The sequence below is a fragment of the Lonchura striata genome, chromosome 28 (genome assembly GCF_046129695.1).
Source record: "Lonchura striata isolate bLonStr1 chromosome 28, bLonStr1.mat, whole genome shotgun sequence".
NCBI classification, from domain to species: Eukaryota; Metazoa; Chordata; class Aves; order Passeriformes; family Estrildidae; genus Lonchura; species Lonchura striata.
In genome coordinates this window covers 3,600,626-3,621,909 of record NC_134630.1, presented here as the reverse complement: position 1 = coordinate 3,621,909, position 21,284 = coordinate 3,600,626, and the positions used below count along the sequence as shown (strand labels likewise).

The 21,284-nt window shown below is 59.2% G+C and overlaps 1 protein-coding gene across 1 annotated transcript; it reads left to right on the top strand.

Annotated features, from left to right (window-relative positions):
- The first annotated feature begins 702 nt into the window (after positions 1-702).
- On the top strand, positions 703-20,879 carry PIK3R2 (phosphoinositide-3-kinase regulatory subunit 2). The gene is made up of 16 exons (XM_021544297.3): positions 703-834; positions 7,806-8,529; positions 12,472-12,564; positions 12,951-13,013; positions 14,031-14,162; positions 14,364-14,565; positions 14,835-14,920; positions 15,210-15,315; positions 15,401-15,499; positions 15,633-15,813; positions 15,995-16,120; positions 16,382-16,524; positions 16,727-16,903; positions 17,103-17,174; positions 17,391-17,561; positions 17,811-20,879. The coding sequence occupies exons 2-16, from the start codon at positions 8,190-8,192 to the stop codon at positions 18,001-18,003; spliced, it is 2,184 nt and encodes a 727-aa protein (XP_021399972.2). The 5' UTR covers positions 703-834; positions 7,806-8,189; the 3' UTR covers positions 18,004-20,879.
- Positions 20,880-21,284: the final 405 nt, after the last annotated feature.

Here is a 21,284-nt window from a genome sequence, read left to right as displayed (position 1 = left end):
CCAGTCCAATCCTGGTCCGATCCCGGTCCGATCCCGGTCCAATGCCGGTCCGATCCCGGTCCAATCCCGGTCCAATCTCGGTCCAATCCCGGTCCAATCCCGGTAGAATCCCGATCCAATCCCGGTTCTATCCCGGTCCGATCCCGGTCCGATCCCGGTCTGATCCCGGTCCAATCTCGGTCCGATCCCGGTCCAATCCCGGTAGAATCCCGATCCAATCCCGGTTCTATCCCGGTCCGATCCCGGTCCAGTCCCGGTCCGATCCCGGTCCGATCCCGGTCCAATCCCGGTCCAATGCTGGTCCGATCCCGGTCCAATCTCGGTCCGATCCCGGTCCAATCCCGGTCCAATGCCGGTCCGATCCCGGTCCAATCTCGGTCCGATCCCGGTCCAATCCCGGTCCAATGCCGGTCCGATCTCGGTCCAATCTCGGTCCGATCCCGGTCCAATCCCGGTCCAATGCCGGTCCAATCCCGGTCCAGTCCCGGTGCCCCATGCGGTGCCCGCTCCACTGGCCGCCAGGGGGCGCCGCCGCGCTCTCCCTCCGGGCCCCCTCGGCTCCTTCCGGAGCGTCTCGCGCGAGGGGCGGGGCCGCGGTGGCGATCGGACACGGAGGGGCGGGGCCGGAGTCTTCGCTCAGCTCCGTCCTCTGTCGTCTGCTCTCGGCTGTTTCCGGGATAGATTCGGGCAGTTCCGTTCTCTCTCGTCTGCTGTCGGCTGTTTCCGGGGCGGGTTCGGGCCGTTCCGGCGGCGCTCGGGCCTGTGCGAGGCTCGGCCGGGCCGGAGGCAGCAGCGGGCTGGAGGCGAGCGGCGGCGGATGGGGCCGGCGGAGAGGTGCGGCGGGGTGGGCACCGGCACCGGGGGGATCGCGATGGGGAGAGCGGGCCCGCATCGGAACGGGCCCAGGGCGGGCGTCGGGACCCCCTCGGCGTGAGGCGCCCCGGGGCTTGGCTCCGTCGCTCATGGGGCAGCCTCGAGGATGTCCGCGGACCCTCCGGCGGCTGTCGGCGCAGGGTGTCCGCTGGAGGACAGTGCCACTGCCGTGTGGCTTCGCCGTGATGCCAGGGCTATGTCCCCCGCTCCCCCCAGGGCTGTCTCTGTGTCCTCCCATTGCTGGGGCTGTGCCCCCCGATCCCCCCCCGAGCTGTCCCTGTGTCCCCCTCCATTGCCGATGCTGTGCACCCTGATCCCCCCGGAATTGTCCCTGTCCCTCCTCGGTGCCAGGGTTGTGCCCCCCGAGCTGTCGCTGTGCCCCCCGAGCTGTCCCTATGCTCCCCGAGCTGTCCCTGTGCCCCCCGAGCTGTCCCTGTGTCCCCCGAGCTGTCCCTGTGTCCCCCTCCATTGCCGATGCTGTGTACGCTGATCCCCCCCGAACTGTCCCTGTCCCTCCTCGGTGCCAGGGTTGTGCCCCCCGAACTGTCCCTGTCCCCCCGGTGCCGGGGCTGTGCCCCCCGAGCTGTCCCTGTACCCCCCGAGCTGTCCCTGTCCCCCCGGTGCCGGGGCTGTGCCCCCCGAGCTGTCCCTGTACCCCCCGAGCTGTCCCTGTCCCCCCGGTGCCGGGGCTGTGCCCCCCGAGCTGTCCCTGTGCCCCCCGAGCTGTCCCTGTACCCCCCGAGCTGTCCCTGTCCCCCCGGTGCCGGGGCTGTGCCCCCCGAGCTGTCCCTGTGCCCCCCGAGCTGTCCCTGTCCCCCCGGTGCCGGGGCTGTGCCCCCGATCCCTCCGGGTTGTCTGCAGCCCAGCAGTGCCATCACAGACCCGCAGCGGTGACAGTGCAGGGACCCCCCAGCACGGTACATCCCCATCATCCTGGGGACCCCCTGGGCCGGTGAAGCCAACAAAGAGTGGCCTCGCAGGGTCCCAGCTCTGTCCCCCCTGCCCGGGGGCGGTTTGGACCCAGCTGGTGCCCCAGGGATGTGCCAGGTTCAGCGCAAGGGGGGCTTTGCACAGCATCCCCCAAGCCCTGGCTCTGGCATGAGCCCCTGCGCTGCTTCCCAGGGAGGTTGGCCATTGCATTTCTTCTCTTCCTGTGGATGTTTCTCAGCCTCTTGAGGAGGAAGATTCCCATGGTCATGTACCTCCTAAACTGGGGGTCTGTGATCGGTGGGGGATAAAGCCAGGGGGCAAAACTGTCGAAAAATGAGAGCTGTGAAGAGCTGGAGTGGCCCCAGCGCTGCCTTTCAATGGAGCCGTGGCTGCCTCTCCTCCCATTAATGCGCGGCTTTGATTTCCCAAGCAGCTCTTGGAGCCGCTGGGGAACTGGCCCTGTGACTTTCTCTGTGAGAGCAGAGAATGGAGACAGCTGAGTAAATATAGCCTAAATCACTGCTTTCCTGGCCATTCCCCCACCCTTCCCTGACATGCCATGGGCTGGTGTGTCCCCGAGGCTGGACTGGGCTCTGCTCTAGCCTTCCCCGATGTGGGAAAGTCCAAGGCATGCTTTGGTTTCTTCGGTGACTCTCTTTGACGTGGGCAGCTCGTGCTTCCATCTGCCCGCACGATTCGTGGCGGGGACTCGTTCCTCCTCAAGCTGATCTCTGCCCCAAAACCCCGTGTTCCCAACTTGCTGGGACAAGGTTTTAAGCACACAGGAAAATCCTCTCTGCCTGCAGTTGGGTCTCGCTTGGACAAAAGCGCTGGGTTGGAAGGGAAAGCGTGGCTCAGCTGGAATGTGGCGAGGAGCAGAGTGGTTTGCGGAGCCAGTTTGGAGCCATGTCAGAGCTCTGAGTGCCGGGGTGTGTTTACAATGAAAAAGAGTATTTATAATATCGAGGGCTCTTTTAATTCCTCTGGGAATCTCTGGAGCCGCAGCTTGGAGCTAAAGTAGCTGGGTAATGGAAGATGAAAAGCAGACAGAGGAAGGGATGGTGGATTTCTCAAGTTGGAAGGTCTTGGCTCTCACCAATATCCAAATCATGCTGGTCTATTAACTTGGGTGCTTCTTACCTCGTCGGTTACTTCATGTGATTGCTGAGCTGTGCAGAGCTGCTAATAAATCATATAAATTCCAAATACCCTGGGGAATGTGATTTTAAGCAGATAAGTTAGCAAGAGCAGTTGGATTTTTTTTTCATGTACTCAGGTTTTTTTTAGAACTGTAATTTTTTGCCAAAATACAGCTCCTGGGTTTCTATATCCCTACAGCCAGCTCCATGAATGCTCCTAAAATGGAATTAGTGTGTTCTTGCTGCATGGGGGATGGTGTAAGAGCAGCTTGGAGTGAGGTGATGGGGCTGGTGTAGGGTGCTGGGTCCTTCTCTGACCACTGCCAGCAAATAAAAGTCTCTGGCCAAGTAAAAAGGTCTTGTAGGCAGGAGGAGAAAGTTTGTGAGGTGGTTAAGACAGAGCAAGCTTCAGCTGGAGCAAGGAAGTTCAGTGTCATGAGAAGCCTCTGGACAGTATGAGAAGTCTTGGAGTAGGAGTGCAGACTGCCTGAGGTGCTCTCATGCTGTCCAGCCTTTGAGCAGGAGGTCTCTGGGACCTCCAGGGGTCTCCCAGAAGTGAGGAAGGTGTTGGTCATCCTGATTTATTCAGCTCCTCGTGTCCCTGCTAACCACGACATTGACCTTTTCAGTGAAATATTTCAGATATTCCTTCACTTCCTTGGGCTTTGGTGAATAAAGCAAAATATTTAATGAAACTCAGGCATGAGCAGTAAATGCTCTGTGTCCCTGGCAGAGGGTGGCTTGTGGCTGTGGGCAGGAGCTGCTGCTGGCTGCCTGGGAAGCATTTCTGGGGAAGAGAAGAGGTGAAAACAGCCTCGGCTGTCCCATGCCTGGCTGGGGCACGGCTCAGGCATAACTCCCCTCCTCCCATGCAGCTTTTCCCTGTTTGGAAGGAAATACCAGCTGGCTTGGCAGCGCCGTGGCCAGCCCGGGCTCCAGCTCTCCCTGCTCCGCTGGCCGCGTCCCCAGGGGCAGCTGCTGGAGCGTGTCCAGCCCCGCTTCCCGCCCCAGCAGCTCCCTGCAGGCTCTCCCAGCTCCTTCCCCCACAGCTCCTCGTGGCACTGCTGCCTCCTCCACCGCCTGGCTCATGGCTCCAGCCTCGCCAGACGTTTCTCCACTCATTGTTCCTGCTGGGGAGGCAGCGGGCCCGGGAAGCTGCTTGGGAGCACAGGGGTTTGCTGTGCTGCTTGTCCTGACTATAAATCAGGGGTTGCTGAGCACTCTGCTCTGCCACTCGGTGTTGTGGGTGCTGCTGGGCACAGGATGAGCCGTGGTGTGCTGGCCATTGCCAGCTTCAGGAGCTGAAGCCATCAGTTCTGCTGCCCTGGCTGTGTGGGTCAGAAGGATGTGATGCAGCAGCAGATGTCACCGTGGCAGGCAATTCCCTGTCCGTTTTTATTCCCATCCATCATTGCATTGTTCTATTTTCTCCTTTTATTAAAGGAAAAGTTTGTTCTTTTTGTCTGTAACTTGCAGTTCAAATTTGATATGGTATTTGTTTTGCTCTCTGAGGATCCGATGTAACTTGGAGAAATTGGAGCTGTGTATACTGTTGTGAGCATATTCTTCTTTTAAATATTTTTATGCATTCTTTCCCCTCTCTGGAAGGAAAGTAACTCAGTCTCACTTCAAGTCAAGCTTCACTTTGAACTGCACTTGGAACTGGGTTAAAAAGCACAGGAACCACATTTAAAATGTTAAGATGCTTTTATTTATGTGCTGGGCACAGACAAAAAGACTTGTAATGTGTTTTTTGTTTCAAACCGATGTATTAAACAAAGAAAGTATTGACAGCAGTTAATGAATCGAGGGATTGTTTCTGGGCACTGAGATAGATTTACCAAAGGTATTTAGCTGTCTGATGCATGGGATTTTCAGAGCAGCCTAAGCAAGTGCTCGCCAGCACAGACACACGAGGTTCCTCTTTGAGAGCTGAGCAAACCTGGAGCTGGGCCCAGCAGAAATCTTTTGGCAAGGTGCTGCCTCTCTCCTGCTCGAGGTGTGCTTCCAGCCGACAGGCTTGAGCGTGTCCCGGCCTCTCGGTGCTGCCTTCCTTCCAAAGAGCTGTTCCAGGGCTTTGGGAAGTGTGTGTTCCCAATCCCCAGAGACTCTGTCAGCTGCTCTCTGAGCGTGCAGAGCTTTCCTGCAGCTCAGCCAGGGAAGCCTCTGGCTGAGTCTGTGGCAGGACAGAGGACAACTGTTGCCCCTGGAGAGGACGGTGCTGGCGTTAACCATGAGGATTTGGGTCTCCTGGAGGGCTCTTCATTCACGTTCATGAGCACTCAGTGCCCACCTGGGCTGAGTGTGGGAAAAGCAGGTGAGGCTTCTCCAGGAATAGCTGGACTCTGAGTTCTCTGGATTTTTTTGGTGTGCCCAGTGACCTACTGGGATGTGGAAAGTGCAGTGGCACAGAGCTGTGCCTGCATTCCCACCTCGGGGAAGAAGGTTGTGGAAGGAGTCTGGTGGAAGGAGCTGCAGGACCTGCTCTTTGGAGACACTCGGTGCTCCAGAGTCACTCTCCTCTTCCCACCCCTCCACGCAGATCTGCTTTTAAAAGCTACTGAACAAGTTTGCCAGGCCTGAGCGTTTGGTCCTTCCAGCCTCTTCAGCTGCACCGGCTTGTCGGAGACGCCTGGAGTCGGGGCTGGGATCCGCGGGTGGAAGCTGGGGGTGCCTGTGGGGGACCATTGACCCTGCTGGCTTGGGCTCTGCTGCCTCTGGGTGCACTCTGGAGTCTGTTCTCCCCAGCAGGAGCCACTCCGGGCTCTGTCCTCCCCGGGAGGAGGGAGAGCTGCCAGCGCCATGCCCAGGGGCTGCGCCCACTCGGGCCCTTGGCATTCAGTGCCCCCGGCGCGGTGACTCTGCTCTGGGGGACCCTGACAGGCAGCACTCAGAGGGGCAGCCAGGGAGCTGCTCATAAATCTCTCTTTATGCACTGGATTATGAAGTAATATTTTCCTGGCTAAGGCTGGTTGGATTGGGGAAATGCAGGCTCTGCTGCGAGCTCCCTGCAGCCACTATCCCAGCATGGTGGGAGCTTTCACAGCAGCCATGCTGGGCTGTGCTGCTTGCCCTGTGAACGTCAGAAACCTCTGTAGGGTCTCTCCGTGAATTCTGCAGTCTGGTGTTGCTCCTGGATTTCTGGAGAAGCTCTCCAGCAAGTTGGATCAGGCTCAATCCTGTTCCCCACCCGCCTCTGGCCGCAAGTGCCTCACCTCCCCGCGGGCAGTGCCTGTTCATTCATGGCAAAGACAGCCCGGCTGGGACGCCTGCCCGAGCTCAGGCAGGCGGTGTGGGCTCTGGCTGCTGCACAGGTTTCCTGTGCCATGGCCTCTTTGTGCCTTTTGTCCTTGTCAAGGGAAGGAGCCGGGCTGCAGAGCCTGGCTGAGAGGTGGGGCTGGCTCCTCTGGGGGACTCATCCCCATCCCAGACTTTGTGGCAGCACGTGCAGATGTGGTGACACGTGCAGGGGTGATATACCACGTGCAGGAGGAAAGAGGGATTTGTAGCTGATATGAGCTGTAAAGTCTTCCTGGCGCAGAAGGGTTATTTTGAAATCCTGCAGATCACCACCGTTCGTGCCTGTCAGAGTCCAATCAGCAGTCAGAGCAGCCCTGGCTTCGTGCCATGCTTGGTTGTTCACTGACCCCTCTGGGAAAGGTGTCCTGGCTCTCTTTGCCTCCTCACCTCCTTGTGCCCAGGCTCCCACAGCTCTGAGAAGCACCATCCTGCTCGTTAATAGTTTTCAGATGAGACTCAAGAGTTTGAGTTGGGTTTGGTGGTTTCTGGGCCAAAACAGCTCAAGCCTTTAACAGGACCTGCAGCATTTGAGCAGTCCCAGGGTGTCCCTGGGAAGGCTGGGTTCTGGCTGCCCTGGTGCCTTGTAGGTCCAGTCCTCGGCTGCGTGCCACTTCTGCGGGAACCAGAACTCTGGGATTTGCCTGAGGGAAGTGGAAAACTGGCCTGTGCAGCCAGGAGGGGATGGGAAAAGAGGACGTGCCTGGCTGGTGGGAATGTCCCGGCTCGTACATATCTTCAACATGTTATAACCCAGGTTTATTCTTTTTGGTGGATTTCTGGGCAGGGCAGGCAGCATATTCAATTTCTTTCTGAATAGCTGAAAGGCAGTTAGGAGCTCTAAGTAGACTTGAAGGCTTCTAAAGATTATTTTAACTCCTTTTGCCTCCATCTCTGCGAGAAGAACCTGTGCCTGCACTTGATGCTGCTGCTCTTTTGAAAAGTTCAAAAATTGACTTTTTGCTCAGAGCAAAGCTTTGAAGTGCTGTTCTGTGGGAATGGCAGCACATCTCGAAAGCCTTTTGCTGAAAGCGTGGTTAACCTACATTTGTGGGCAGCTCCCTTCAGAAGATGCCTTTGTGGGGGATTGCATGGCAAGATGTAAAGGTGAACTGTGAAATTTAATCGATTTAACAAGGGGAGGTTAAATCTGTTTGTTCTGCTCCTATTCAGGGCCTGCAGCTGGTGGGTGCAGGGTCACCCTTTTCTGTATGCAAAAGTTATCCTCATAAAGGCTGTTTTGTCCCACTTGTTGTCTCCTTGTTTGCATAAGTGCTGCGAGGAGGGTAAGCTGAAGAAGCAGGGGTGAACCTCTTTAAGATGCAGAGCTGGTGCCTGGCTGTAGCAGAGAGGAGGCAGCGTTCCTGCCTGCAGCCACAGGCTCCTCACTTGCTTTTGGGAGTGTAAATCGGGATTAGCATGCCCTGCTTGGATCCAGGGCTCAGCATCTAGGTAGGAGAGAAACGAGTCCTGCCTCTCTCAGGTGAACCCCTGGTTTGAATGTTGGCGTGTTGGGAGGGCGTGGGGTGCCTGGCTGTGCAGTGACAATTCTTCTTCTCTTTGCAGGCACTGGGGAGGGGAACGTAGCGTGCCACGCTGTTCCAGGCTGGAAGCCTACTGTGCTTTTCCTGCCCAGACTCCAACAGACTGGCTGTTTTGGTGAAACAGACCCTGATCTCGGGTTTCTTTGCTGCATGCCCGCTCACCAGTGTTGGATTATGTTCGTCTCCTTTTCCCTTTGCTCCATAATTTGGCTGAATCGTGGTTTCAAGCTGAGGAAAAGGGGCTGCACCTAAGCGCTCCTGGGCACCCAGACCAGGCTCCTGGGGTGCCAGTTCACACAGAGACAGTTCAGAGTGCTGATGGGGGAGAGCTGCCTCTGAGGGCCCTCCTCTCCCACCTGGAACGTGCTGCCTCACTCTTCAGAGCCCTTCTCCCCTGGCAGAGAGGATGGGCAGCACCGACGGCTTCCAGTACCGCGCGCTCTACCCCTACCGCAAGGAGCGCGAGGAGGACATTGACCTGCTGCCCGGGGACATCCTGGTCGTGAGCAAGGGGGCCCTGCAAGCCTTGGGCTTCAAAGATGGAGATGAGCAGACCCCCAATCAGATCGGGTGGATCCTGGGCGTCAACGAGCGCACCAAGCAGAAGGGAGACTTCCCTGGCACCTACGTGGAGTACGTGGGGCCGGTGAAAATCGCCGTCCCTTCACACCGGCCCCGAGTGCAGAGACCCCTGCCTGCCACACCGGGGGCCAGCGGCTGCCGGCTGCCCGAGGCTCTGGAGCAAGGTAAGCCCTGCTGTGCACACCTCTGGGACACCTCCAGTCTCGCTGTGTGACAGATGAGAGTGTGGGACTGCCTGCATAGACAGCGTGAAACCCTCAGCTCGGCAGCACTGGGTTGCCCCACCAGCAGCAGTTGAGTTGCAACCAAAAGCTGTCCTCTCTCAGTCCTGGCCCAGAGGAAAGCACTTTGTTCCTCCAGCTTCTCAATCTGCTCAGCAGAGCTTCCTGGGGCAAGCTTTGTCCCACTCTTACATCTCCAAGATCCTTCTCCCCCTCTGTTCTGCAACCAGCCAGGATCCCCATGGTCCCTCTCCCTGCTCTGCTGAGTTTTGCCAGGCTCCCTCCCTTCAGGATAAGTCCTGACCTCTCCCAACCACCACCTCCCCGCCCCTGCAGCGCCTGGGGCAGTGCTCCCTGCCAAGAGCTGCTCAGCCCTGCTGAGAGACACAATTACTTGTCTCTGGGCAAGAGGAGAAAAGTCAGGGTCTAAAAGAGTGCTTCTGAGAACTGGAGCTAATTGCTTGTCTGCCTGGCAGCCAGCCCACCCCGCGGGTCGCAGAGCCCTGGCTGGGGCCAGGCAGCCACCCTGGGGCTGGGCATGGGCTGTCCTGCACCTGCAGCTGCCTCCCAGCCGGCCTGGCTTGGCACAGACCCACTCCGGGAGAGCCAGCGTGCCTCAGCCCTGCCTGTGGAGCTGTGGCAGCTGCCTGCTCTTAGCCTGCTCATTTGGCTCCCAGGCACATAAACCCTGTGGCCAGGGCTCAGCAGCCCCTTGCTTTCCCTCTTCTACTCCTCCTTTGTGAGACCCCCACCTGCAGGGCTGAGTCTGGGTCTTGACAAGGCAAGAAAGATGTGGGCCTGTTAGAGTGAGTCCAGGGGAGGCCACAGAAATGCTCCTAGGGCTGGAGCCCCTCTGCTCTGGAGCCAGGCTGGGAGAGCTGGAGAAGTGAAGGCTCTGGGAGACCTTATTGTAGCCTTCCAGTACTTAAAGGCAGCTTATATAAAAGAGGGAGAGAGGCTTCTTATACAGGCAGATAGTGATAGGACAAGGGGGAAGTTTTAAATTAAAAGAGGGAGAGATTTAGATTAGATGTTATGAAGAAATTCCTGACTGTGAGGGTGGTGAGGCCCTGGCACAGGTTTCCCAGAGCAGCTGTGGCTGCCCCATCCATGGAAGTGTTCCAGGTCAAGCTGGATGGGGCTTGGAACAACCTGATCTAGTGGAGGGTGTCCCTGCACAAGGCAGGGGGGTTTTAACTGGGTAATCTTTTAAGGTCCCTTCCAATCCAAACCATTCTGTGATCCTCTGGGGGGTGACAACCACACTTGGCCTTCCCAAGCCTTACAGGAGATCTCATGCTGGTGTACATGGGAGGAGTGGGGTCAGCAGCAGGAGCTGGAGAGTGCCAGGGAATGCTCCCAGCTGGCAGTGCTGCATCCTCCCCATTCCTCTCTGCCTGGGAGCCACGGCTACCCCAGCAGATGCTTCTGGCTGTGTGAAAACACCTCCGGGGTCTTACGAAACCCGGGTTGTGGGGCCGGTGCAGCTCCCTGCAGCTGCCTCCCTCGCTGCTGCTCCCGGAGCCCGAGGGGTGGCCCCAGGAAACATCTCCGCAGGGTGGGAATGTGGCCGGGCCCTGCGTGCGTTTGGGTTGGCAGGAGAAGCCTGACCTGAGTCATCCCACTTGCAACCTGCCTTTCCAAGAAAGCTGCTCCTCTCAGGAGCCTGGGATGTGCTCTGTGCTGGCTTTGCCTGCATGGTGCTCCCTTGGCAGCTGGATTTCTGCCCTTCTTGGCTCTCCCCTCTTCTCAAGGGGGCTTGGTGGAGGTGTGTCTGGGTGGTGGGGTCTCTGGGAGGCAGAACAAGATAGGTGCCAAAGCTCCCGAAGCACAGCAAAGACAAATTTGGGAAGGAAATTAAAAGCCAGCCTCTCTGCATCGTGCCCAGGGATGGAGGGTGGGGTACCAGGGCACATGAAACCAGTGCCAGCCGTGTTCCTGTCACCTGAGGGGGCATCCCCAGAGGCAACCTCCACTCTGGATGTAGGCAGGGCCTGCAGGGAGGCAGTTCACACACCCAGAGCCATTTTACACTCAGCCTGCAGGTTTGATCCCTGTATGGGCCATTCACTTAGCAGCTGGACTTGAAAATCCTTGTGGGTATCTTCCAGCTCAGGATATTCTGTGATTCTTTATTTCTATATTCTGCTGGGGAGACACATTTTTGCAACGGAAAAACCATATTTGAGCCAAGCCTGTCTTATTTCTTCACGGTGTGCACTTTAGGAGGTGCAGAGCCGTCTCCTGGCAGCCCCACGAAGCTCCTTCCCTGCTTCCCAGGTCCTGCCCTGGCTGGCAGGGACCCCTTGGCCCCTCGGTGTCACTCGTGGAGCAGGGCCAGCACAGGCACAGCTGTCCCGGGAGCAGGGCCGGCCCTGCGGAGCAGCGAGACCCGGCGCGTTCTGCCAGCGGATTTACGAGCTGCCGGTGTTTGCCTTCCGCAGAGAACACGAGCGGAAAACGCGGCTCGGGAATATTTCCGCAGCTGCCCGGGCCGTGCTGTGAGCAGCCTTGTTCGAGGCAGCCCGGCCCGGAGGCCCGGCAGGCTCAGGAGTTGCTGCTGGCTCCCGCTCTGTGCCTGACAAAAAAAGACAAGCTGCTGCCTGCTGAAGCAGCACATTCCCGGCCGGGCCACGTGGGCAGCGCCAGTATTTACTCTCCCTTCAGTCCTTCCCAAGGGTCAGGCAGGGAGCTGCCAGCCTGGAAGCTTGCCTGCAGCTTCCCCACACCGACACGCACCACGCTGGGCCCCTTCCGTGCCCAGGAGCTCGCTGCAATGGGGGATTGTCCCCCCTTCCCAGCAGCACAGGCTCTGCAGAGCTGCTGGGTGCCTGACCTGCGTGCTTCCCTTCCCATGGCTGTTCTGTCTCCCCTCGGGGCCGTGGGTGCAGGAGGCTGAGCTGGGTGCGCAGTTCCAGCTTGCTGCGCCTTGTGGTGAGACCACACCAGGCGAGTTCGGGTCAGATCCATGACAACGGAGCTGTTTCGCAACGGGGAGCAGCCTCTTGGCTCTGCCTCTGCAGAGTGGAGTGTGCTGGGTGTCCTCACCCGCTGCGGGCTCCCCAGGGTCTGCCAGGTGCTCCTGGAGGAGCCTCCTGCTCCGGCTGGTGCTCCTTTGGAAGCGGGATGGAGCCTGGCACTGCTCATCCCTCGGCAAACCTCCTGCTGGCAGCTCCTCAGCCAGGCCTGCGTGCTCCTGCCCCGGCATGCACAGGGGAGGGGGGTGCCTGCGGCCAGAACCTCAAGATTTTCTGGAAATGGCAGTGAAATACCTCCTGACACGAGGCTGCAGATCCCCCAAGAATGGGGGGACCCTGGTCCCGTGCCACGGGCTGTCTGTGCCCTGTAGCAGCTTGCACAGAGGCTGTGGGCTCAGGGGAGGGGGAGGCACAGGGCCGGTTTCCATGTTAAACGAGCAATCAAGGGCAGGAATTTGCTGACATGGCGTTCTGTCTGAATCGCTGGATTAATCACAGCTCACCACGATGAGCAGAGCGAGCTCCCTGGCCCCGCTCCGCTGCCAGCCCTACACAGCCCCTGTGCTGGGCAGGGACCCAGCCCCGAGCTCCAGGAGCCCTGGTAACCCCTGTGCTGCCTGCCAGGGGGGCACGGCTCCCCAGCGGGGTGGGCTCTGTCTCCAGGCCTCTGCACGGAGCAGGAGATATCTCCCTGTGCACACCCAGTCTGGGCTGGAGCTCAACAAGTGCTGGGCTGGCTCCTGGGCAGGTTCCTTGCAGGCTGCATGCCGTGTTTGCCTGGGCCACAGCAGGGGCCACGGCTTTCCTTGCTCCTGTTGGGAGTTGTCTGGGTTGTTGTGCCCTGGCCCAGCTCTGCTGCTGAGGGCTGAGCTGGTGCTGAGCCCTTCTCTCCCTCCCTCTCCCCCAGGGTCTCCTCTGCCGGACCTGCAGGAGCAGTTCAGCCCTCCTGAGATTGCTCCGCCACTCCTGGTGAAGCTGGTGGAAGCTATTGAGAAGAAAGGTAAGGGGGCAATGCTGAGCACTGGGGATGCTGATGCACCCCAAAACCCCACAATGACAGCTGAGCTCTGTGGGACACACTGGACACAGCTGCTCTCATTTTCCTCCCTGGGTTGAGCTGCTGAGGCCCGTGAAGGTGTTTGGGTTGAGCACCTACACACACTGGGTGGGTGCTGGGGTTTGGGAAGCGCTTCCAGCCTGGATCTGTGCCATGGTGGAGAAATGGGGCCACTGAACCAGGTGTCCTCGGGGCCAAGGGGGCTGCAGCAGCATCTGCAGGGGGTTGGCTTGGACGCCATCCAGGCCTGGCCGTGCCACAACCATCGCCCAGCTGGCACCAAAACAGTGCCCGTGCTGGAGCTGACAGCAGTGTCCCCCCTTCCGCAGGGCTGGACAGCGAGATGTTGTACAGGACATCTGGCTCCGAACTGCGGCAGGCGCTGAGAACCGGTAAGAACCAGCTCGGCGCGGTGGAGGCGAATCGGCTCAGATGGAGGAGATTAGTGGATGTGACAGCGCCAGCAGTAATGCAATCCAGGCCAGGCTCGCCTGTCCCCGGCAGTTCCTGACTCCCAGCACGCTGTCTCTGCGGCTGGGCTGTCCCCATCCCAACACGTCCTCGTCCTGCGTGGAAGGGATGGGACAGGGGGGATCCCTGCCACCATCCGTGGGGGGCAACAAAGGGATGTGGTGCTGGCTCAGAGACTCGCAGGCAAACAGCTGAGCCCCTGTGCTTGTCCCCTGCTGTCTTGGGGTGCTCTGCTGATGGGCTGGTGGAGGCTTCTCTGGCTCTGCCATGCCACCAGTAAGCAGGGGAGGATCTTTGAGCTCGGCCTGGTGGTGGGAGCGATGTCTCTGCTGGGGAGCCCTGGGAGCCGTCTGCCTCTCAGCTGGGCTGGGGCCTCATCCGGCACCACGCTGGCGAGTCCCTCCCGCAGACGTTCCTACAAACTCCAACCACACAGTGCTGTCAGCCCGGGCTGTGCTCTCAGGACAGGCTTTATGTGCTTCCCAAAATCCTTGTCAGGAGGGAGGTGTTTTCCTCGATGAACACGTCGTCCTCGATGTGTTTGAGGGAGGTGTTTTCTCTGTCGGGTTCAGTGTGTGGCTGCTCAGTCTGCACTCGACTCTTGCTGGCAGCAGAGAGCAAAACTCTCACCCGAGCTATGCCTGCCCAGAATTCTTGTGCTGGGGCTCAGGGCAAAGGATGTGGGTACCCAGAATGACCTCTTCCCCCTCTCAAGGGGTACTGCTGAGGTTCCCAGAGCCAGTTGATTTCTGGGGTGCACATCCTCTGTCACATGGGCTGCCTGAAGGCTGCCTGAGCTCCCTTGTGGTGCTGGTGAGCTCTCACAATAGCTGGCTGCTGTCTGATGGTTTCTGGGATGGGTGTTGGCAGCACCAGAGCTGCCAGCTGGGTGCCCAGCACTTTGTCCACCTTCCCATGGGAAATCTGTGCCCTGACAGATTGGACCCTGGGTGACCTGGAGCCCCTAGATGTGCACTCCCTGGGCGAGGCACTACGAGGTTACCTGCAGGACCTGCCCTCCCCCGTGGTGCCAGTGTCAGTGCATGGAGATATCCTTCGCATCCTGCAGGGTAAGGGCGTCCTCTGGCTGCCTTGGGAATGGGTGGCTGGGTGGAGTGGACACATCTGGGATGTTAAAATAAACCCTGTCCCTACGGGGCCTGGCGCACAGTCCCCGCTGCTGACAGCGCTCCTGTGCTGTGACGCAGCCGGAGCGTGGAGAGTGGTGCCGGCTGTCCCAGCTCTTCCCTCGTGTCTTGTTCTCTCCCCAGAGATCCCCCAGCCAGAGAATTGCCGGAAGCAGCTGCTGCTGGCCCTGGAGTTGTCTGCGGTCCCACTCCAGAACATGCTCACCCTGCAGTTCCTGCTCCGGCATCTGGGGAAGGTATCGCAGCAGGCCGAGAGCAACAACCTCCACCCTCGGGCCCTGGGAGAGATCTTCGGCCCCCTTCTCCTCCGGCTGCCTGGCGCCAGGTACGTCAGGCTTTTGGTCCCAGCAGCATTCCCAGCTCCGGCCACTGTGCCTGCCAGGACAAGGAGTCCAGCCCCTGCTGGGCTGCACGTGGGAGTAAACTGCTGGCAGCACACAGAGGTGGGACTCAGAGCCGGGACAGAGCCCTTGCTGCCCTGTCAGCCTGGGGTCTGGCAGCTGAGCTGAACCAGCTGACCCCAGGGGACGTGGGAGCAGTGCCATGTTATACCCCAAAAATGCTGTTCTTAACTTGTCTCTTCTCTCCCTGCAGCCCAGAGCTGAGCCCTGACTTCTCTGTGCTGTTTCTGGAGACACTTCTGCAGACAAAGGAGCTGGAGCCAGAACAGTTGCCTCCAGGTACTGAGATACCCCTTTCTTAGGGCCTGAGGCACTGGCATTTGTGGGTGTGGACTCTCTGCCCCCATGATTGAGTTGCCAAGGGCGTTTTGATAGCCCAGCTGGGCCTGAAGGCCAGCTGAAGGTGTTCAGCTGCTGGAGATGTGCCTGGAGCAGCTCCAGGAAAAGTGGTGGCCAAAGAGCCTTCCTGGGCCAGTGTCTGCAGGGAGGGGGACTCAGCACTCTGAGGGATTGCCAGCGGGGAGCTGGGATTTGGACTCACCCCGTTTGATCCCTCCTCCTCTCACAGCCCTGCCTCCCAAACCGCCGAAGCCGAAGCCCAGCGCAGCCAGCCTGGCCAACGGGAACAACGCGCCCTTGCAGGACGCCGAGTGGTACTGGGGGGACATTTCTCGGTAAGGGGGCGACTGGCAGCGTGTCCTGTCCATCAGGTGAGCCTTGGGGCCACCTGCCAGGCCCTGACAATCCTGTTCCTTGCAGGGAGGAGGTGAATGAGAAGCTCCGGGACACACCAGATGGGACCTTCTTGGTGCGTGATGCCTCCAGCAAGATCCAGGGGGAATACACACTCACTCTCAGGTAGGACTTGGGGATCCTCTGGGAGCCTCAGGGATGCAGCTCTTGGGACATGTCCCTGTGCTTCCAGCTGCAGGGATGCCAAGGTCTCTGGCAGGGTAGTGCTAAGTGCCCTCTCCTGTCCCCTCCACTACAGGAAGGGAGGCAATAACAAGCTGATCAAGATCTTCCATCGGGAAGGCAAGTACGGCTTCTCGGAGCCCCTGACTTTCAGCTCGGTGGTGGAGCTCATCACCCACTACCGGCACGAGTCACTCGCCCAGTACAACGCCAAGCTGGACACCAGGCTGCTCTACCCCATCTCCAAGTACCAGCAGGTGAGGCCTGTGCTGTAGGGACATGGCTGACAAGCACAGCCTGGACCAGGGGTATTTGTTCATCAATCCCTACCCCTTTGGTAGCTGACAATGTCCCTTCCCTCTCCCTGCGTGCTGGAATGTTGTGGGGTTTTGTGGGACCAGCTGGAGCAGGTCCTGACTGAGGCTGTGCCTATGGCAGGACCAGGTGGTGAAGGAGGACAGCGTGGAAGCTGTGGGGGAGCAGCTGAAGGTTTATCACCAGCAGTACCAGGACAAGAGCTGGGAGTACGACCTGCTGTATGAGGAGTACACACGTACGTCCCAGGTATGTGGGCACTGCCTGAGACCCCCAAGGGCTGCTCTGTCACCCCCTGAGTGCTGGCAGCCACCCTGCTGTGCACAGGGGAGACCAGAGATGGGGCAGCTGTTGCCCCATTTGTCAGCTCATGGACAGGGACTCCCCAGAGGACGGGCTTTGAAGAGGGGGATATCTTGCCTGCAGCAAGGAGAGAGCTGCTTTGGGGAAGTTGAAAGGGGATGCAAATGTGAAGAAATGTTCCTCAGCTTTGCCCTCCCTTGTCCCCAGGAGCTGCAGATGAAGAGGACAGCAATCGAGGCCTTCAATGAGACGATCAAGATCTTTGAGGAGCAGTGTCAGACCCAGGAGAAGTGCAGCAAGGAGTACATCGAGCGCTTCCGGAGGGAGGGCAATGAGAAGGAAGTTCAGCGGTGAGGATGGGGGTGGTGGTGGCCTGCCCTGCCTGGAGGAGGGCCCCAGGGGCTGGAAGGATCCTCCTGGCTCAGCACAGAGCCGAGGGAGGCACGTGGACTCCTTGTCTCTCCAGCAGCATGCTGTGGGCTGGAGCTGGCAGGCTGCCTCCTCCACCTCCCCCACTCTGGCTCACGGCCCAAACCCCCTTCTCTCTCCCAGGATCCTCATGAACTCGGAGAAGCTCAAGTCCCGCATCACAGAGATCCACGACAGCAAGATGAAGCTGGAGCAGGACCTGAAGAAACAAGCCTCGGAGAACCGGGAGATCGACAAGCGCATGAACAGCCTCAAGCCAGACCTGATGCAGCTGCGCAAGCTGCGGGACCAGTACTTGGTGTACGTAGTGCCCCCGCAGCGCGGCCCGGGAGCTGCCGGCTGCCTCCCCCGGGGCTCGGCTGCCTCCCCCGGGGCTCCGGGGCTCGCTGGGCCGGCTCGCAGCTCCGGCAGCGCGGCCCCGGGGCTCGGCGCTCCGCAGCGGCGGCTGCTGCCCTCTGGTGATGGCCGCGCCCGGGCTCAGCTCTGCCTCCTTCCCCAGGTGGCTGACGCAGAAGGGTGCCCGCCAGAAGAAGATCAACGAGTGGCTGGGCATCAAGAACGAGACGGAGGAGTGAGTGTCCTGCTGGTGTGCTGTTGGATTTGGGGGATGTGGGAGCACAGGCTGTGCAGCTGGTTCTGCCTGTGCTGTGGGCAAATCCCAGCTCCCTGCCTGGAGGCTGAGGATGTCCTCCCTGCCAGATGGGTGATGGGTGCTAGCAGTGTGGGGAGATGTGGAGGCCACACACCCCAAGTTAAGGAATCTGACCCTGCCTGTGCTCGATTGCAGCCAGTACTCCATGATGGATGACGAGGAGGAGCTGCCCCACCACGAGGAGCGGACGTGGTACGTGGGCAAGATCAACCGTGTGCAGGCAGAGGAGATGCTGTGTGGGAAACGGGACGGCACCTTCCTGATCCGTGAGAGCAGCCAGAAGGGGTGCTACGCCTGCTCCGTGGTGTGAGTATCCCTGTGCAGGTGGGGTGGGTGGCGTGGGTTGGCATGGGATGGCATGGGATGGCATGGGATGGGGCTGGCCCACATTGTGTTCCTGCATTGCTCCACCCTCCCCTTGCCAGATGCTGGAGGTGACAGTTCCCATCTGCCCTGACCTTTGCCAGGGCCAAGTGTATTTTTATGGTGCTTTGGTGACCCTGCTTGTGCTCTCCTGTCCCACTGCTGACCCAGGCTCCCGTGTCTCCCTGGCAGGGTGGATGGTGACACCAAGCACTGCGTGATCTACAAGACAGCGACGGGCTATGGGTTTGCTGAACCCTACAACCTCTACGCCTCCCTCAAGGACCTGGTCTTGCACTACAAGCACACGTCCCTGGTGCAGCACAATGACTCCCTGAATGTCACGCTGGCTCACCCGGTCCTTTCCCAGCCACCAGCCAGATGAGCAGCCCATGCACAACACAACAGCTGCCTTCAGCTTCTCCCCAGGGCGCTGCTTTCTGGCTCTGGACTCTTGCACCCTGTATAGTTGAGTCTCTGTGCTCCTGCTCCTTCAGAGCCTCTGAGATGTCTGTGACCGTTTCTGATGTCCCTCTTGGTCAGTAGCTGAAACCCGTGTTGGCTGATGGGACAGAAAGGCTGGGCTGTAGATTCACAGTGGGCTCCAGCCTTTAGGAGGTGGGATCCAGTTGTGATTGAATTGCTGGGGGTGAGCACAGCCCCCTCCCCTTCCCTGATAAGCAGGTCAGATCCCCTTCTCGCTGGCAGGTCGCCCCGCTACGCATCACTGTAGAGCTTTGGTTCTGGATTCCTCGGTGCTGGGACCGAGGGGTTCCCTGCTGGACACCGGCGGAGGCCGAGGAGGAGGAGGCTCCACTGAGTGTGTGCATCCTTGACTCTCGCTTCCCTCGGTGGCCTCGCAGGCTGTGATGGTGTCTGGTACGAGGGGTGCTGCTCTTGCATGCAGAGACACATTTGAGAAGGAGAAACCTCATCCTCAATGGGGCTCCCTGGCTGAGATCTTCGCTCCGTGCTGTGCCCCACCTGGCCACCATTCCCTCTTGTCATAACCACCTCTGGAGTGTTGCTGCCTGGGCAGGGAGGATCTGCTTAGCCATGAATCTCCTGCTTTAGTTGTGCCAACGAAGCTGTGAAATCCCTGTTGGTACCCGTGTTTTTCCTGGCAGGATCTGCGGGATGCACAGCTCGTTGTTTCCGGCCGGTTTCGGTGACTCTGCACACGTAACCCATTGAAGCTGACTGTAGCTCTGTAAATATGGTTCTTTTTGTGACCAGCTGCTCCCCTGGTGCTGGTGTTTGCTGAGCCCCCAGTGCCACCCCCAGCGTGGGCAGCAGCTGCCAGGCTGCCACAGCCCCGGGCCCTGCAGCTGAAGCAGGAGAGGGCTGGAGTCCAGCACACACTACAAGCCCTACCTGGAATGAAGGACCTCTCTGCTGCAGGAGGATGCATCTGTGGGGCCCAGGGCATGCTGAAATGTGTCTGCATGATGGTGAACTACATATGCAAAGCACTTACAATCGTGGGTACTGTATGGGGCCGGGGCAGGGCTGTCCAGCACAGCTGGCTGCTGCAGGCAGGGCGCTGTGTCTGATCTCAGAGGGCCCCAGGGCAGCCCGGGTGGGTCTGGAAGAGCTTTAAAAACTGAGCTGAGAGTTGAAGCCATGGTGGCATTTGCTTTCCTGGGTTATCTCAGCTGCCTGGCTGGAGGAGAGCATTCTTGAACTTCTTGATTTGCCAGAGTGGCTCGTTCCCTCTCAGAGGCTGCTCCTTGGGACAGGCAGGTGGACACCATGGACTTTGGCATTTCTGTTTCCTGTTGCAGCTTGGGTTCTGCCAGATCCATGGGGTGCTCTGTGCTCCTGCTGTGCCTGCATCCTGTCCTTGATGTGCCACCTGCGTTGGGGACCACACTGTCCCTTCCTGGCCAGCTCTGCTGCTTGCCTTGCTCTGGGCTTGTCCCAGATCCTTCTGGAGCTGGGGCAAACATCCCATTCCTGTTGCTTGTGGCAGCTCTCCTCTGCTCAACTGTACAGCCCCGTTCCCTGCTCTGCATGTTCTCTCCAGGCCCTGGGCCCTGGTTTTTGGGTCTGGTTTGTCAGTGTTTGGTGCTCAGGTGCAGGCAGTGGGTCGGGGGAGCTGTGGGGGCACGGCCCAGGAGAGGCTGTGGTTTGCTTTGGGGATCACTTGGGAAAAGCTGCCAGGGATGAGTCAGGGAATAGTTTGGGCACGTGAGAGATGAGGGCACGTGGGACTGGGGCAGGGAGGCTCAGTCCTCACAGCTCTATCCAGAGGCCTCCTGGGGCCTGTGGAGTGACCAGGGGGCTGCACCAACACTCCAAAGCTTTGTTAGTGTTCCACACCTTTTCAGCCTGGGGACGCTGCTGGCCTGTGCTTGTCCCTGCACTTCCAGCACCTCCCCACATCACAGGACAGGGATGGGATGGGATCTGCCTGTCCACATCGCAGGCAGATGGGATCCTCAGCCTCTCATCCCATGTGCTCCACGTTCCTCCACCACCACCCTTAAACATGAGCTTGGGGCCAGTTCTGCCTTGGGGTTATTGCTCCCTGCTCATGCCAGGGCCTGCTGAGCATCTCAAAGAGTCTCAGCTTGAAGCTGTCACTGTCAACACTCACTTGGTGCTCACCTGGCTTTGCTGCCCAGGGAAATTCCAGCTTCACTTTATCCTGTGATTTTCTCCTTCTGGCTGAATTTCTGTTACTCTCCCCGTGCTGTCCCTTCCTGCTGTCCAGCCACAGTCCAGGGGGGGGTCACAGTCACCCCTTTTGCAGCACTGCCTTCCCTGCCCACTGCAGCCTGTCCTTGACGGGGCACTGCTCACGTCCTGCGTACGACGAGGAGGGAGATGCCCTTCCCCAGGGCTGCCTTTCCCTGACGGTGCTTCTTCACTCAGCTCCTTGAACAGCAGCTTTCCCCTGCTCTCCCCGGGCTGGGCTTCCAGCCCGGAGCTCCCCCAGCATAAGCTCGTTGTGATTTGTCCTTTGCTGCTTTGGCTCGTTCTGAACCCGGCCGTGTTTCGAGGTGCTGGGCTCTGCTTTGCTGCTTGTGACGCCCGCGTCCCCCGGCCGAGCCGCACACCCGCGTCCCGTGGGTGCCACATGGCTGTTCCTGCTCCCCGGGACACAGCTCGGGGCTTGTCCCTGCTCTCGGGGGGCTCCAGGCTCCCCCCGTGGAACCCCCAAGGTGCCAGTGGAGGCTTTGTGCTCGGAGAGGACGTGGCGGCTGCGTGAGGTTTTAGTTTCTAGGTATATGCAATAAAGAATAACCTGCCCCCCGAGCTGTCCGTTACCAGCAGTAGTGCTCTCTGCTCTTTCTGTTGATGTTTACTAATGTAAACCCAGTATTTGTTACTGTAAAAGGATTTTTTTTTTTTGTACGGTACTTCGAAAAAACCCACAAAAAAAAACCCAAAAAAAAAAAAAAAAAAAAGGAAATAAATAAACAAGAGTTAATGAACCAGGCTGCTGGATTGCTGTGGGAGGATGTGCGGGGGCAGGAGAGGGCAGTTCCTGGGCTGGGTGCAGGATGTGACCCATGGCGCCAGGATTGTGCTCGCCGGGTTTGGAGGGCTGGAGCCGGTGGGGACGAGGGCTGAAACCGCCGGGAACAGCGGCTACGAACGGGGCAGGGACGCGGTTCCTCCTGTCTTGGCTGCAGCCGGAGCTGCCCCGCGCCCGCAGCC

Bases quoted from the DNA above. Each gene is read 5' to 3' on its own strand.
- PIK3R2 (XM_021544297.3), top strand. From the start codon at position 8,190: ATGGGCAGCACCGACGGCTTCCAGTACCGCGCGCTCTACCCCTACCGC. The intron at 15,316-15,400 runs GTAAGGGGGCGA...TGTTCCTTGCAG, and splicing joins TACTGGGGGGACATTTCTCG to GGAGGAGGTGAATGAGAAGC. The intron at 15,814-15,994 runs GTGAGGCCTGTG...TGCCTATGGCAG, and splicing joins CCATCTCCAAGTACCAGCAG to GACCAGGTGGTGAAGGAGGA.